Raw genomic sequence first — 15,702 nt, 5'->3', positions numbered from 1 at the left:
TCAGCAGAAACCTAATGGTTCCCAGCCTGGGCTGCAACTGATACTCAACTGGGGGAGCTTTAAAAATTCGGATGTTTGGAATCTCCCTGGTGGCTCAGTGGTAAAGAATCTGCCTGCCAATGCAGGGGACAAGGGTTGGATCCCTGATCTGGGAAGATCCCACATGTCACAGGGCAACTAAGCCCATTCACCGCAACTACTGAGCCTGTGCTCTAGAGCCTAGGAGCTGCAACCACTGAGCCCTTGTGCCATAGCTACTGAAGCCCGTGCACTGCAGCTAGAGTAGCCTCTGCTCTCCGCAACTAGAGAAGAGCCCAAGCAGCAGTGAAGACCCAGCACGGCCAAAAAAGAAAGTAAAATCCTTAAAAAAAAAACACGTCAGATGTTCATGTCATACACTGACCAATTACATCAGGCTGAGAGGGGTGTCAGCTGTTTTTTAAAGCTTGCCAGGTGGTTCCAGTGAGCAGCCAAGACTGCTCTAAGCTACTTATCCTAGTGGCCTCTGCTCCACTCAGGGGAGCCTGGGAGAAGGGTACCGAATCTGTCTGGGTTGTACAATAAACGGCAAATCTGCAAGGTCCTCACCACCTCCCAGAATCAAAGGCCAGAACTCTGGTTCAGCAGGTCCTTCCATGGAGGCCGACTAACTGGTGACTCATCCATGGTGGGTACTGGAGGGCCAGTGAGTTGATAGGTATTTGCTAATCTTTCCCCTGCCTCTCTGGGGTGGGTCACAGCCAGGAATCTCCCCAGGTGGCTGCGAAAGCTTCCCAAAGGGACTGTGGACCAAAGAGCAAGGCTGCCACCTAGTGGAGGAACCAGAGAGAAGGGGTGCCTGCTGGATATCAAGTGATGTTTTACTGGATCCTGACAACAGGCCTGGAGGTTAGAAAGATGAAGCCATGTGCTCACAGGGTTTGAGCCTGGATTTGCACCTGTGTGGCCCACAGGAGTGCCCCAGGCTTCCCTCTGCCTTCTCACACCCGTCCAAGAGGAAGAGGACCCTGGATGGGGCTGCCCGATACCCTTCTGATGTCCAAAACTCCCCCCTCACTTTCAGGTGGGACCTGGGAAGAAACAGACCCTCTGTCCCAGCGCAGCGTAGAAATTAACAAGCTGCCATCTCCAACCGCAAGTCCAAAAAAAATGGGAAACTGAACTTCCTGTGGTCTCTATTGCAAGGCTCCTGGCTCCCCAGGACAGCGGTTTATAAACAGAGGACTGATGCACACTCATAAGACAAGAGACTCCAGCACATTCGAGGGTGGGGGTGCATGCGCTCCCCAGCACACACACACCGCAGGCAGTCCCGGTCAGCCCCCGTCTTGTCTCTTCTTTACTGATCCCGAGGACAGTCCTGGGTGCTGAGCCACTCGGGCTGCTTCAGATGAGGCCGAGGGATCCTGGGGGTCGTGGAGAAGTTGCTCTCTCCTCCCTTCCACTGGGAACCCCTTCCTCTGGCTGCAAATGGAGTGAAGAAGGATTCCTGCAGACAGACAGAAGGACAAGGGTGGAACAGAGGAGGGACCATGGGCCAGGCACTTCCTCACTTCATCCTCAAGAGGCTTCAGGGGGCTTCCCTGCTGGTCCAGTGGTTAAGAACCTGACTGCCAATGCTGGGGACACGGGTTCCATCCCTGGTTCGGGAAGATCCCACGTGCTCTGCAGGGCAACGAAGCCCATGCACCACAGCTACTGAGCCCGCACACAAACAAGAGAAGCCACTGCAATGAGAAGCCTGCCACTAGAGAGTGACCTCTGCTCACCTTAACTAGAGAAAGCCCTTGGGCAGCAATGACGATCCACAGCAGTCAAAAATTATTAATTTTTTAAAAGATGTAGATATTTTCCTCATTTGGCACATATAAGCAATTCGGACACAGAAAGATTGAGAAAGGTATTTAGGATGAATTGAAGCAGCTGTATGCGTGTGATCAGAGGGAGAGAAGGAAGGGGAGTGGAAACTCACCTGCGGCCACGGAGACATTTAAGGACTCGAGTCCAGGAGGCAGCTGCCGGCCAGGCAAGATGGTGAGGAGAAGCTGGCAGGAGGCCTGCACTTCCCGAGACAGACCAGAGCCCTCGTTCCCTGCAGAGCAGAGGGGCCGGAGGGTTACGGAGGCCCCAGCTGGGCAGACAGGCACTCAGGAAGCTTGCATCTCAGCAAAGAACAGGGACATCTACCTACCCAGCACAAGGAGCGTAGGCCGGTCCCAGAGGAAATCCAAGCAGCAAGCAATGGGGATCTTGGAGGACAGGGCGATCTCAGGCCCCAGGCAGCCCACTGTGCCAGCCACGAGCCAGCCCTGCTGGGCTCTGGCCTGAAAGGGGGGAGGAGAAATCAATCCTTCAGCGGAGCACCAGCCGGGAGGAGCCTGGCCTTGCCCATCTAGTCACCCCCTCATTGAGCCGCTGGATTCAGTCAGTAGTTATCAAGCACCTAGAGTGGACAGGCTCTGTGCTCTGCACTGGGGATAAGGCGATGAACAAAACAGGCCCAAACCCCAGCCTCGTGGCCGGGAGGTCAGGGAGGCCTCACTGAAGTGTAGACCTGCAGGAGGTGAGGGGAGGGAGCACCACACAGACACCTGGGGGAGGAGATACTCTAGGCAGAGATCAGGAAGGGCAAAGGCCGAGAGGCGGGTGCTTATCAGGCAAGCGTGAGGAACAGCAGAACAGCCAAGTGGTCAGTGGAAAGGGAGCTGCTGAGACAGGAAAGGAAAAAAGAGGCCACGGGAGGTAGGACCTCAAAGGCGACTGGAAGGCCTTTGGCTCTCACTCTGAGAGAGGCAAAGCCTTTGAAGGGTTTTGAGCAGAGAAGCTGTGACATGGTCTGACTTACATCTCCACAGAATCCCTCTATGTTGAGAGCAGAAGCAAGCAGACCAGTTAGGTTTCTGCAGTGACACAGGCAGAGATGATGGTGGCTTGGACCACAGTGGTAACAGCGGAGATGGTTAGAAATGGTCAGAATGTGGAAATAAGGTCAAGGTAAAAATGAAAGGATGTGCCTTAACAATATCTGTTTATTTTAAATCCTCTTCTAATCTCTGGGGCAAACCTGAACTGCCTGTACCTTTGCTGTCAGCTGCATGTGCAGGACTGGACAATCACATCCTCATAAGGCATGTGGGATGCGGGGTGAGAGAGCAGGAAGAACCAAGGAGGATGCCAAGGCCTAAACAACTGAAGGCAGGAGGAGCTGCCATCAACTGAGCTGGCTACGTCCGCAAAAGGAACAGGAACATTTGGAAATCTTGTTTGAAATGCCCATTAGACAGAAAAAAGAGCTGTTGAGTTGGCAACTAGATATGTGAATCTGAGGTTCAGGAGCAAAATCCAGAAGGATATATATTGGGGAGGCATTCGTATCTAAACGGCAATTTAAAACCATCAGATTGCATGTGACAAACAAGAAATAAGTATGTATAGAAAAGGGACCCAAGGACTGAGAGGAGCCCTGGGGGATGGTCAGGGAAACTGCTAAATACAGGGCAATACTGCCCCCTTGTGTCCAGCAAGGGAAGCACAGCTGAAGACAAATGCTGATGGACCAGGGGTTTTGCTAAGGTTTGTCCCTTCCTAGACATCAAAGCAGGTTTTTTTTTTTTGCTGGTGGTGATGCTGCCGCTGGTGGTAGTGGTTTGGGGGGTTTGTTTTGTTTCTTTGTTTCTTCATTTGTGGGAGGGACCAGGGGAAAGGGATAGACTAGTCCTTGTCCAAAGAGCCTTTCACACTGCTTCCCTACAAGAGGAAGCAGGAACCACTGGTTTCTCACGAGTGAACATTTACTGAAGACCTACTTACTAAATGGGCTTCCCTGGTAGCTCAGATGGTAAAGAACCTGCCTGCAATGCAGGAGACCTGGGTTCGATCCCCTGGGTTGAGAAGATCCCCTGGAGAAGGGAATGGCTACCCACGCCATTATTCTTGCCTGAAGAATTCCATGGACAGAGGAGCCTGGCGGGCTACAGTCCATGGGGCCCCAAAGAGTTGGACACGACTGAGCAACTAACACTTTACTTACTAGACAGTGAACTGAAAGTCACTCAGTCATGTTGACTCTTTGCGACTCCATGGACTACATATAGTCCATGGAACTCTCCAGGCCAGAATACTGGAATGAGTAGCCTATCCCTTCTCCAGCGGATCTTTCCGACCCAGGAATTGAACCAGGGTCTCCTGTATTGCAGGCGTATTCTTTACCAACTGAGCTATCAGGAAGCCCCTAGTCAGTGAAGTGCTGAGTAAACCTGCAGGAGGGGCAAAAAGTAGGCTCAGACTCTGCTCCATGGATGCTTCTCTCCTCAAAGCGATTTAGATGGCCGGATGAATCACAAGCTGGAATCAAGACTGCCAGGAGAAATATCATCAACCTCAGATACGCAGATAATACCACTCTACTGGCAGAAACTAAGAGAAACTAAAGAGCTTCTTGAAAAGGGTGAAAGAGTGAAAAAGCTGGCTTAAAACTCAACATTCAAAAAACGAACATCATGGCATCTGGTCTCATTACTTCATGACAAACAGAAGGAGAAAAAGTGGAAACAGTGACAGGTTTTATTTTGGAGGCTCCAAAATCACTGCAAATGGTGACTTTAACTATTAAATTAAAAGATGCTTGCTCCTTGGAAGAAAAGCTATGACCAACCTAGACAGCCTATTAAAAAGCAGAGACATCACTTTGCCAACAAAGGTCCATATAGCCAAAGCTACAGTTTTTCCAGTAGTCATGCATGGATGCAAGAGCTGGACCATAAAGAAGGCTGAGCTCCAAAGAATTAATGCCTTCAAATTGTGGAGCTGGAGAAGACTCTTGAGAGCCCCTTGTACTGCAAGGAGAGCAAACCAGTCCATCCCAAAGGAAATCAATCCTAAATATTCACTGGAAGGACTAATGCTGAAGCTCCAATGGCCACAATACTTTGGACAGGGAAGCCTGGCGTGCTGCAGTCCGTGAGGTCGCAGAGTGGACACGACTTAGTGACTAAACAAACAAGGAGGCGATACCAACATGTCCCCCACTCTCTTTCCTCCCTCAGCTGCTGGCCAGGAGGCCCTTGGAGAGACTGAGCTTGGCTCATTTCTTCTTTACTGACACACCCCCGCTTCCTCCGCGCCATTACCTGTAAAAAACCGGCCAGGTCATCAGTGGAGAACACGTCCATCACCTCCATAGCCCCGGCGCTGGCCTTGCTGACTACTGGAGTGAGCGGGCAGCTGCAAGGTTTCCCCATGCCACCATATGAAGCCGGGTAACCTCAGGCCCGGTGCTGTGCCCTCCCCCATACCCCAGGATTGGGGGGTAAGAATTCTGACGTCGGGGAAGCCTGGTTGAGGGACCACCCAAGGGTCAAGGTGCTTAGGAACTCAGCTAAGCCTCCAGATGGGGACGCACGGGGAATAACGGGCGTCCGTGCCTGTTTCTCCGGCTGGTGATGACCTTATCGACTCCGAGGAAGTGAGCGGAGCGCAGCACGGCCCCAAGATTCCGGGGATCCTGCAGGCCCTCGAGGACGAGCCACAGCTGCTGGGGGTCGTCTCCTGGCCGGGCCACCTCGGCCTCGGCCTCGGCCCAGGGCCGGGGCCGCAGGGGGCTCACTTCCATGCAGACGCCCTGGTGAACCTGGTGGCGGCACAGGACGTCCAGCTCCCGCCGCCGGGGCCGCAGCACCGGGATGGCCCGCGCCTCGGCCGCGCGCAGCAGCTCGGCCCGCTGCCCCTGCAGCCCAGACCTGCCGGCCTGGAGCAGAAGCCGGGCGACGCGGCGGCGGGCGGCCCGCAGCGCCAGGAGGCACGGGGACAGGCCAAACAGGAGCTCCGGGCCCCCGGCCGGCCGCGGCACCGACGCCAGGTCATCCAGGAGCAGGCGGCCGAGCTCCTCCCCGCCGGGCCGCCCCCAGCACCGCGTCGCTTGGGAGAAAGGACGCGTGAGGAGGAGGCTGCAGCAGGGCCAGGTCGCGGCGCCGACGGCCAGAGGCAGCGCCATGGTGGATGCCCGGGCTGCGTCCGCAGGGGCGGTCACTCCCGCCGGCGCCGTCCCGCACGTGAGCAGCTCCGCTTCCGCGTCCGGACGCCCCGCCCCCGCCCGGAGACGCAAGGCGCATGCGCGGAGGCCAGGCCGTTCCCACAGCGCCCCCTGCAGGGCCGGCGGAGCGACCACCATCCACTGCCAAGGCGCCGGGGCGAGGTGGCGCTCGCCGCTGAGCTGACCCGACGGCGGGCCGGGCGGCGTCGTGCACCCTCCAAGGCCCCGGGAGGTTGGAGGACCTTTCACCCCGGCGCCAGCAAAGGACACTTTAAGGCGATGTGTTGGGTTTCCTGTCCAACCTGGCTGGGCGTGGTGACGCCCTCCGCCACCGGGTGCTGGCGGTTTTCCTACGGAGCTGCTTCTGCATCCAGCCCCTCCGCGACAACTCCATTGCCTGTCAAACCTTAGCACCGGTCAGCAGAAACCCCACCGATGACTTCCGATTCCATGGCCCTGATTCTCTGAGTGACAGCTCTGGCCTACTGACAAGCCAGCTGATGCCCTTGGCCCCACAGGTTAAGGGCCAGACTCCTTGCTCAGGACCCAGACCCCGCCGCCCCCACACTCCCGCCCCGGGATTCAGGCAAGAGCTACCTTTTCAGCCCCACCGTCACTCCTGCACTAAGTTCTGTGCTATTCCAGCCCTGCGTGCTCTTCGGGGCCGCCCTGCCTGGCGCGCCCTGCTATCCTCTTTTTCTAGCAGGAAATTCTTAGCCATTTTCCAGACCCAACCGAAAGGTAATTCACACTCCAGGAAGGATGCCCCCAATCCACCCACTTTCCCGCTCTCCTGCAAGAAACTCTGAGACAACCATTCCTCATCACAGGAAGGGGGAAGAACTGAAAGACACTTCTGCAGCCAAGATTTTTTAATGCAAGTATTCTTTTTTTTAATGATCACAGTGAAACCCACTTGGGAGGCAGGCCCTGGTATTCTGCTGCCATAGTCAGAGTGGAGTGAGGACCCCACTGAGGGGTGCAGAAGCCGCAGTGGGGCTGGAGAACTGAGACGGGGCAAAGAAGGCGCGGTGGGGAGAGGAGAGAAGGAAGCCTGGAGCCCCGAAAAGCATTCAGATGGAAGGTGAGGGCTTCCCTCCGCGGCCTCATCCTCAAGGGACAGTGGGGGTGGGGGTTCAGGAAGATAGGAGAAAGCCCCACTTTTGGCCACAGTCCCTTCCCCAGGCCAAAGGGAAGGAGGCAAGGGCAGCAGACAAAGGCCAGGAGCCCAGGAAGGGGACCGAGAAAGCAGGAGCAGGTAAAACAATCAGGGGACACCACCTCCTCTCCCCCAACCCATTCATGGTGGAAACAATTTGACATATAAAAACCTCAAGTTTTCTAGCCCCTGGTGGGGGTGGGGAAAGGAAGTGGAATCCAGGGGTTCAGAAATCAACACCCCCAGTCCAGGGGCAGGTGCCCAGCTGTGAGAGGGGTGCGGGAAGGAGGAGCTCCCCAAAGGGCACTAGGTCACCTGCTCCGTGGGCCTCATCTGGATGTCTCCAATCTGCAGAAGGCACAAGGCTTGAGGAAGCCAGTATGCTCTCCCCACCCTCTTAAGGCCTCCCCACTCTCCACCTCTGGGCTGGCTGGGCTCCTCCAGGGGACGGACAGCCAAGGCCAGACTCACCTGGACATGTGGGGGGGTGCTGAGGACATAGATGACAGCCTCGGCCACATCCTCAGGCTTGAGACACTGGGAGCACCAGGGAAAGGGGTGAGGTGAGGACAGAATGATCTGAGGTCCCCCCCTATCAGGGAGGTCCCCCCATCAGGGAGGTCCCCCCCAGCAGCCATGTTCCCTCCCCCACCCTCCAGGAGAGGCGATGGGCTGGCTAGCAGGGCGAGGTCTGAAGGCCAGGGCTCCCTCTGCCTTCATTTAGGGAGTGCATGGCTTCACTGGGCCCCACCTTCATGTGTTCATAGGTGGCAGCTGCCCTCTCGGGGTCCTTGTCGTGGACTTTGAAGGCGAACTGTGTCTCCACCACTCCTGGAGAAATGCACTGGGCCAACAGAGACAGCCTGCTCAGGAGCTGAGCCCCGGCCGGAGGTCAGGCCTGGGGCGGGGGGCTGGGAGGGAAAGGACGGAGGCCACAGGGCCCCAGCCTCACAGGGATGGCCGCCCGACGTCAAGCGGCCACCTCCGCCCTCCAAAGCTGCCACGGGGGGGTTATCAGAATGATTCCTACCAGCTACAGGGCCATTACCAAAAGCCAGGTCAGCTTTACAAAGTGGCCTCCCTTAAACCCTCGTAACCTATAGGTGTTTTCATCTCCATTTTACAGCTAGGAAGACTGAGGCATGGAGAGGCAGCCTTCCCGGGGAGAGCCCCTGTCCTGGCTTTGTGGCCCTGGCTGCCCACGGTCCCTTATGCTCCCTCAGCCTCACCCCTGCGCCCCTGCCCCCTCCTCCAGGTTCAAGTCAGCCCCTCTCCCGCCTCACAGGCAGAGACACGCGGGGACTCGAGGACTGGGCAGGGCCGCACCGGCAGCAGCAGAGCCCAGGAGGCCTGTGCCCAGGGCGGACGCCGGGCTCTCCGCGGTGCACCAGGCCGCGGGCTCCCGGGGCTGCAAGTGTGTGCGGCGGGGAGGGCCCGGGGTCAGGTCGGCCCTCACCGTGGCTCGGATGTGGCTCTGGGCCTCCCGGAGCTCTTGCCTCAGCCCCTCTGTCAGTGCGGTTACGGCGTACTTGGTAGCGCTGTAGAAATGGATCTCGGCCGGGGGTGGCACCAGGTGGCCACACATGCTGGGTGGAGGGAGGGAAGGGGAAGGAGAGAGTGATGCCAGGCCGCCTGCCGGGCCAGCTGCCCCCCGGTGCCTCCGAAACATTAGGGACCGCCCTCCCGCCACTCAGCCGGCCTGTCCATGTCGACAGCTCCTCCGGGCCCCCTCCTCCTCCAAGGCCTCCCTCCGTGGACCCCAGGATTCCCTCTTCAGTCCACGTAGGCTGGCCAAGCTCTCTCCCTTTCACCCGTGAGGTTCACTGAGAGGGCTCTCCTCAGTCTATGGCACGGAGGCCGTGTCTACGCAGGCGCCCCCATGACAGAGATTGCAGTCTCTGTGTCACAGGGTGGGGTTCCTGCTGCGGCCTGAGGAATGGAGAACCCCGGTCCCAGGAGGAGCCCCAGGCCTCAGGCACCAAAGGGCCAAGCTACCCCTTCCATCCAATGAGGGGCTGGCGTTTGGCACATACTCTTCTTCCCCCGCTAGAGGAGGGCATGGCAGCCCACTCCAGTTTTCTTGCCTGGAGAATCCCATGGACCGAGGAGCCTGGCAGGCTACAGTCCATGGAGGTTGCAAAAGAGTCGGACAGGACTAAGCAACTAAACAACCACAACAACGTTCTTCCCCGCCCCCCAGTCATGCCATCTGGGTGTTAACTGGGAGTGAAATCCCTATTCTACCACCTGGGGGAAACTGAGGTCCAAAGAGGTCAAAGGAGCCACGGCAGGTCACTCTGCTGGGAGAGTAGGGGGCGGCCTGACCCCAGCCCCCGCCACCCGCCTCACCTGTTGATGTTGATGATGTGTCCATCATCCACCTTCCGCTCCCTCATGGACTGGTAGGCTTCCCGCGTGCAGATGCTGAGGGCCAGCACATTCACCTGTGGGCCGGGGTGGGGGGCAATGCGTGTCTGCATCTTTGGGCCCACCTGAGCAGGTGATGGAGCCCCAGAGCACCCTGGGGTGGGGAGCATCCCAAACAGGGGCCAGGTCCTACCCAAGACCAAGGACAGGTCAGGGCCGCGGGCCTTACGTGCCCCTCCCTGTCCAGCCACCAGCCCCAGCTAACAGCAGAGGTGGCTCCCCTCCCTGGGTGATGCCCTCAAGTTCCCGTGTATTCGGGAACAGACACCACCCCTCCCCAGAACCCAGCCAGGACCCAGGAGCGCTCCCCATCTTGGCTGTCTCCTCTGCCTCAGGGAATTCACCCCTTTTCTTCCCCAAATGCCCTACTCTTCTCTGGGACAGAGTCACTGGCTCTCCTCTCTCCAAAATAGCCTAAAATCCTTCCTTTACAAATCTTTCTCCTCGGGACTGAGCTCAGCCTTTCACCCCACTGCTCTCTGTGCCTTTCCGGTCCCTCCCTTGAGACTAGAGTCTGGCCCTCCGTTCTTCCATGCCATCCTCCAACCTCCATCCCATTTATAAGACTGAGCACAGGGGGTGTGGTCACATGTCACTGCATGGCAAGGGGCCCCCAAGGGCATGAGGCTTCCTGGACCCTGCCCACTCCTGCTCCTCCGGCAGAGGTGACCCCCAGACCCCAGTCTGCGGGGAACAGAGGCCCAACGGAAGTGTCTCTGCTCTAAAGCACCAGCCCAGCCCCACCACTTAGGCTCGCCCAGGAGGGCAAGTGGAGATAAAACTTTCAGCGGGCCTTCACCCTCTCCTCCGGGGAAGAGAGGAGACCAGCTGGGAGGTCAGATGTTTCTCTTTATCAGGTATCAGTGCCAGGCATCGGGACAGAACACTCCCGGTGCAAACCTGGTCCAGCGTTCATGGCAGGACACAGGCGATTTCCAGCCCTGCTTTTGGTTCTCTTAACAATGTAGGTTTGTGGGGCAGAGAACTCAGCTTCTGGGGACGGAGGCATGGAGGAGAAACTAGGAGAAACAGATCCCCTCAGGCCAGGGGAGCGAATCTCCTAGATTTGGGGGTCAAGGGTTCCCTCTGTGATCACTGACGTGGTTCTCTTGGGAGATGCCTCATAAAACAATCCTAAGAGAATGACATAATGTTCAAGCTGAACAGGGTCTTAGGGAATTCACATACGTGCCTCTCTTTACAGTCGGGCAAGCTGAGGTCTAGGTTTAGAGACGCCCTGACTGCAGGTTAGGTCCACAACTTGGATCTCCCAGAAGGTTCTCTGAGGGCAAGGGCAGGGCTGCATATCCCTGTTCAACGTTTCAATGTTTGTTGCTCATTTCTGGGCCCACGCACCTGTCAGGTGCTATTGTGACCACATATGAAAAGTCTTGGGGGGGGATAGAAACATTCCATTTACACACTGCTTTCCACTGCTCGGAACTAGTTTCATACCCTGAAGGTACTGCCCCATATTACAGTCTAGAGGTTGAAAACCCATGCCATGAAGGCTGTGCTTGGTCTACACGTGGTTTTAAAACATTCTAAACTTAATTTCCAATCTGTATTAGAAGGTTTCATTCATTCAAAAAATATCTATAGAGTGTCTGCAGGCTGAGACTATGACAGAATAAAATAGACAAAAGTCCTTGCATTCCTGGAGCTGAGGTTTTGGTGAATGGGGTGGGTGGGGGTCTCCATGGAAATCGATGCCCCCCCACTGCTCTCAGAGAAGTTACATGATCTGGCCACACCAGCCCGTGCTTGCCCAGACGGCAGCGGGGGTGGGGGTGGGGGGCGGGGGGGGACTCCATGGTCAAGTGCTTCCCCGTGTGACCCGCCCTACTCTTTGGGTTCCTACCTGGCCTCAGGGGACACTGGAATTTGTGATCCCAGACATTGATGGTCTAGGTGCAGTTCATCTCAATTAACATGTGACAAGACTGAAGCTCAGAGAGGGTGACAACCTGCCTGAAGCCACATGGTTACTGGAGGGGCTGAATGAGATCATCATCTTCATTATCTCCTGCCTCTGGGTTCCTTTTCTTCCCATCACACCGTGTCCCCAAGCACAAAGCTGACACTTGGGGACATCTGACTGACGGCAGTTTTCTTTCCTACCAATCTCCCTTCCAACAGAAGGAAACCAGCTTTTAAGCACTGCCCCCAGGGGCTCAGAGGAAAGAGTGGTAAAGATTTGGCCATTCCTCCACTCCTTCTCCCTCTGGGGAGGAGAAGCAGGTGAGACTCAAAGTGCCCCAGACAGAAACCTGAAGCCTCCCCTCCCTAGATGTCTATCTTCCTGCTTTCCTCCTGGCCATAGATGTCTATCTTCCTGCTTTCCTCCTGGCCACAGAGGTCTATCTTCCTGCTTTCCTCCTGGCCACAGAGGTCTATCTTCCTGCTTTCCTCCTGGCCATAGACGTCTATCTTCCTGCTTTCCTCCTGACCATGGACGTCTATCTTCCTGCTTTCCTCCTGGCCACTGTGACCTGCTACCCACCCCGACAGACCCCTGCCTCCAGCCCTTACATTGAACATTTCCTTCCAGCCCCTGGTGCTGCCTGAAAGCAGGGTGTCGGGCCGGGCCAGGCCAGCGTTGTTGATGCAGATGTCCACACCGCTGTGCTGAGAGCGGACTGCTGAGAACATGGAGAGGATGTCCTCCTCATTCGACAGGTCACATCTGTAGGGGATCAAAGTCCCGGGGTAGCCTGCACTCTTACATTCAGCAGCCAGCTCCTATGAAACCCAACAGGGGTCTAACTGGGATGAGCTGCTCACTCCACACACAACCCACCCCGCGCCCTCAGACCCCACCTCCCGCCGCTGTCACCGCTCACAGAGCTCTCGCCTCTGATGGTCATCCCCACAGCCTGACCTCTCGGGTCGAAGTCCAGGGGTGAGAGCAGTCCCTGAGCAAGGGTGGGGGAGGCTGAGATCATCAGTGGAGGAACCTCCCAAATAAACTCAAGTCTTCCGTTCAAGAAGGGAGCAGTTTCTGGGGCTCTGGGGTGAGGTTGGGGATCAGAGAAGGGGCCTGGGGGGTCCCAGGAATGGAGAGATGTCTCTTTTCTGACTCTTTCCCAACAGGAACACACCTCCGCTCATAGCCAAGCTCCACCCCATGGTTCTTCCACCTACGCCCAGCGTCACCGGGACCTCGATTCACTTCGCTCCCATCACTCTACCAACCCCTCTCAGAAGGGCTTATAGCTAAATGATCGCTGTCCCGCCACAAGCTGCAGCCAGCTGGCTCAGCACCCTCACACAGACTTTTCACTTCTCAGTTGAGCTCAACGGCCGGTCTCCCCTCGCCCTGCCTATAAAAATCATCAGGAAGTCAGGAGAGTCTTTCTCTCTGACCCACGGGGCACCACCCTCCACCCCAGTTTCTCTGGAGACTGTGAGCCAAGCCAGGTAGGAGGTGACACTGGGCACCCCCCTGGACAATGCCAGGGCCCTCAAGACACTAAGGATTCCTGAGAGAGAAAGGCCCCTGGGAGATGGCAGAGGTAAGCGGCCATTCAGAAGCAGGAAGAAAACCGGCTGTGTGGTCGCTTTGAAGGCCAGTGACCGGGCACCTGAGCCTCCTCAAGGTGACTATGGACACGTGTGGGTGGGCCAGGGGTGCCAGGGGTGCCCTAGAGGAGGGCCAGCTTGGTCTGCTGCCCTGGAACACTGTCCTACCCCCGAACCAAGTCAGGAATAAAGGGCTCGGTCAGGTGACCTAGGAAATTCTTTTCCGCTTTAACTTTCCAGAGTTTAAACAGTCTCAGAAGTCCCCCTTCCCCCAATTTCACCTACTCAACATTTCACCTGCTCAACGACCCCCTCAGGAAACAGGGCTTCTCATTGTAGGAGGTTGAAACTCAAATTTTGTTTGAGTGTCAATGAATGAATCCATCAACCAATCAAGAAAAGCAGATGGTGGGCAAAGCAGCCTGGAATTCTGCCCTCTCCTGGCACTCCATTTCTTCATTCCTCCTCCAGACAAAGCCCTGCAGCAAAGCCACAAGGAAGGGACTCTCTGTCGCTGTCTTCTCGTTGCCCTACCTGTCCGCATCTATCCTCAAAAAGGACCTGAAATCATGTCAGTCCCCTCACAGCTGAGCCATCCCCCCTCATTAAAGGAGTCCTCCTGGGGGGCGAGTGATCAGTCGGGGGTTCTCCTCAGGGTTCAGGGACCCTTCTCCTGGCTGGTTTGCAGTGGTGGTGGGAGTAGGAAGAGAAGGCAAGAGTGACTTTAGAATCAGAGAATCAAGTGGCCTAATCCCTCGTCTGATCCTCTAGGCTCCTGAGTGGAGGCGGGCCCTGAGCACCTCAGAATAGGAGAAAGGGAGGGGCAGTGTGGGGCAAGGGTATAGCCAGGTGACCTTGGAACCATCTAGGAGGCTATAAAGCGTACCTTTGGTCGGCAGCAGGGGAGGGGACAGGCCTCCCTCCTGTACACCTTTCTGCTTGGGCCCCACCCAAGGCCTCCTCGCCCACTCTGCCCCAGGGACTTTGAGCAAGGGTGGAGGTCAAGCTCAGCACCAGCCCAGACCCTGAGAGGGGGTCCTGCTTGGGGTAAATCCAAAGTGCTCCAGTGTTCCTATGATGGAAACTGCTCGTCCTTTTTCCTCCTTGCTCCAACACAGCCAACTTCATTTCCTTTTACTCTGAGCTCTTATTGCTCACAACCTTTGGGCCTCCCAACCCACATTAAGAGAAAAACCAGGGGGTTCAGTTCTACATTGCTTTGTCCCCCAGAGCGCACAGGTTCAATGCCCTGGTTTACCTTCTCAGTCCCACCTGTGACAGTGAAACTGAAAAAAAAGGTCTACTTTATATATACATCCCATTTGTCCCTTATGTCCATTGAGGAGGGGTTAACCCTCCTCTTCAGAAAAGCTCCACGCCCACTCCAACCCCACTCTGTCCTGGGTGAAAAATGAGCAGGATCAAGTCCTCTAGCTCTTATTTGTCTTGTTTGGCTTTGTGGGCTAGGTCTGGGAACCAGAGGAAGCAATCTAGTAGCCGGCTTAGCCACTGAGGCCAGAAAGCTTTCTTTCCTTCTCCTGGCTTTTCTCCTTTTCTCAGCCAACCTGAGCAGGCAGGTAGGGAAGCAAGAGAAAAGATGCCAGGGAGTCAGAGACTTGGTATACTAGAGCAAAGGCTGTCAGGAAAAAGCTCCCTAACGGACAAGACTTTAAAAAGCAAAGATAGAGTCCTGCCCTGAGGGATCCAAAAGCCTTCTCCACCAACTAGGCATCCACCTCTCTTTCCCTTGAGCCTGCTGCAAGTGGCCCTGGGGTGGCGGGCAAGAGGGCAGCGTGACACCTTGGCTCCGACCGCTCCCCATCCCCCACCTGGACCCAAGCCCGGCTGAAACGACGCCACCCAGAGCCACTCGCTCCCCAGCAGGGCCTTACCTCGATGTTGCCCACGGTGCGGGCACAACCCACCACCTTCAGACCCTGCTGGACCAGGGCCCGGGCCACGGCCGCGCCGATGCCCCCCGAGGCTCCCGTCACCAGTGCCAGCCGGTCACGCCACCGCTCCATGCCGGCTTTGGCCAGGGTCCCGAGCCGCCCGCCCACCTCGCTCTGGGAGCAGAGCACTGGGATCGCCGAGCTCCGCCCTAGGTCGTAGGGGCCCGGCCGCTCTCTTGTCACCCCCGCGGCGCCCGCCGTCGACCTGCCCGCGTCAGAGGTACGCCAGGACCTGCCTCCACTGTGGCCGGCCTCCGCCCCCTGCTCCACCCTCCGCTCCTCGGCTATCGGCCACATCCCGGCTGGAGAACGATGAGGGCCGGCGGCCCGGCCCCGCCCCGCCCCGCCCCGCCCCGCCCCTGCCGCGCGGGCACCGCCCCGCCCCATCCGGCTCTCGCCCGATCCCCGCCCCACCCCGCCCCTTCCGGCCCTCGCCCCGCCCCGCCCCTTCCGGCCCTCGCCCGTTCCCCGCCCGAAGAAAAGAGCTTCTCGCGGGACTGGGCGGGAGGGTCCCGGCACTTTGTAGTCCTGTTTCCCACTGTGAGCTCTTACCCTTGGAGAACGGGGCTCGGCGCGGGCTTGCAGCAGGCGAGGACGCGCGTACTCGCCTC

The 15,702-nt window shown here is 57.2% G+C and overlaps 2 protein-coding genes across 3 annotated transcripts; both read right to left on the bottom strand.

Moving 5' to 3' along the window:
- Nucleotides 1-1,174: 1,174 nt before the first annotated feature.
- MRM1 (mitochondrial rRNA methyltransferase 1) lies at nucleotides 1,175-6,075 on the bottom strand. Of its 2 annotated transcripts, XM_055400447.2 has the most exons (5): nucleotides 5,424-6,075; nucleotides 5,130-5,223; nucleotides 2,192-2,324; nucleotides 1,973-2,092; nucleotides 1,175-1,489 (listed from the first exon to the last, which is right to left on the bottom strand). In XM_055400447.2, the coding sequence occupies exons 1-5, from the start codon at nucleotides 5,990-5,992 to the stop codon at nucleotides 1,317-1,319; spliced, it is 1,089 nt and encodes a 362-aa protein (XP_055256422.2). In that variant the 5' UTR covers nucleotides 5,993-6,075; the 3' UTR covers nucleotides 1,175-1,316. The 2 variants fall into 2 exon arrangements, with proteins under 2 accessions (XP_055256422.2, XP_088684780.1); XM_088828654.1 differs by lacking the exon at nucleotides 5,130-5,223 and having other exon boundaries at nucleotides 5,402-6,075.
- An 805-nt stretch (nucleotides 6,076-6,880) lies between these two features.
- On the bottom strand, nucleotides 6,881-15,431 carry DHRS11 (dehydrogenase/reductase 11). The gene is made up of 7 exons (XM_055400437.2): nucleotides 15,032-15,431; nucleotides 12,150-12,359; nucleotides 9,540-9,634; nucleotides 8,647-8,776; nucleotides 7,942-8,034; nucleotides 7,662-7,727; nucleotides 6,881-7,538 (listed from the first exon to the last, which is right to left on the bottom strand). The coding sequence occupies exons 1-7, from the start codon at nucleotides 15,386-15,388 to the stop codon at nucleotides 7,497-7,499; spliced, it is 993 nt and encodes a 330-aa protein (XP_055256412.2). The 5' UTR covers nucleotides 15,389-15,431; the 3' UTR covers nucleotides 6,881-7,496.
- Between the last annotated feature and the right edge of the window lie 271 nt (nucleotides 15,432-15,702).

This window comes from Moschus berezovskii, chromosome 20 (assembly GCF_049115385.1).
Source record: "Moschus berezovskii isolate FMDL1 chromosome 20, NW_MosBer_1.0, whole genome shotgun sequence".
NCBI classification, from domain to species: domain Eukaryota; kingdom Metazoa; phylum Chordata; class Mammalia; order Artiodactyla; family Moschidae; genus Moschus; species Moschus berezovskii.
This window is presented reverse-complemented; position numbering and strand designations above follow the sequence as displayed.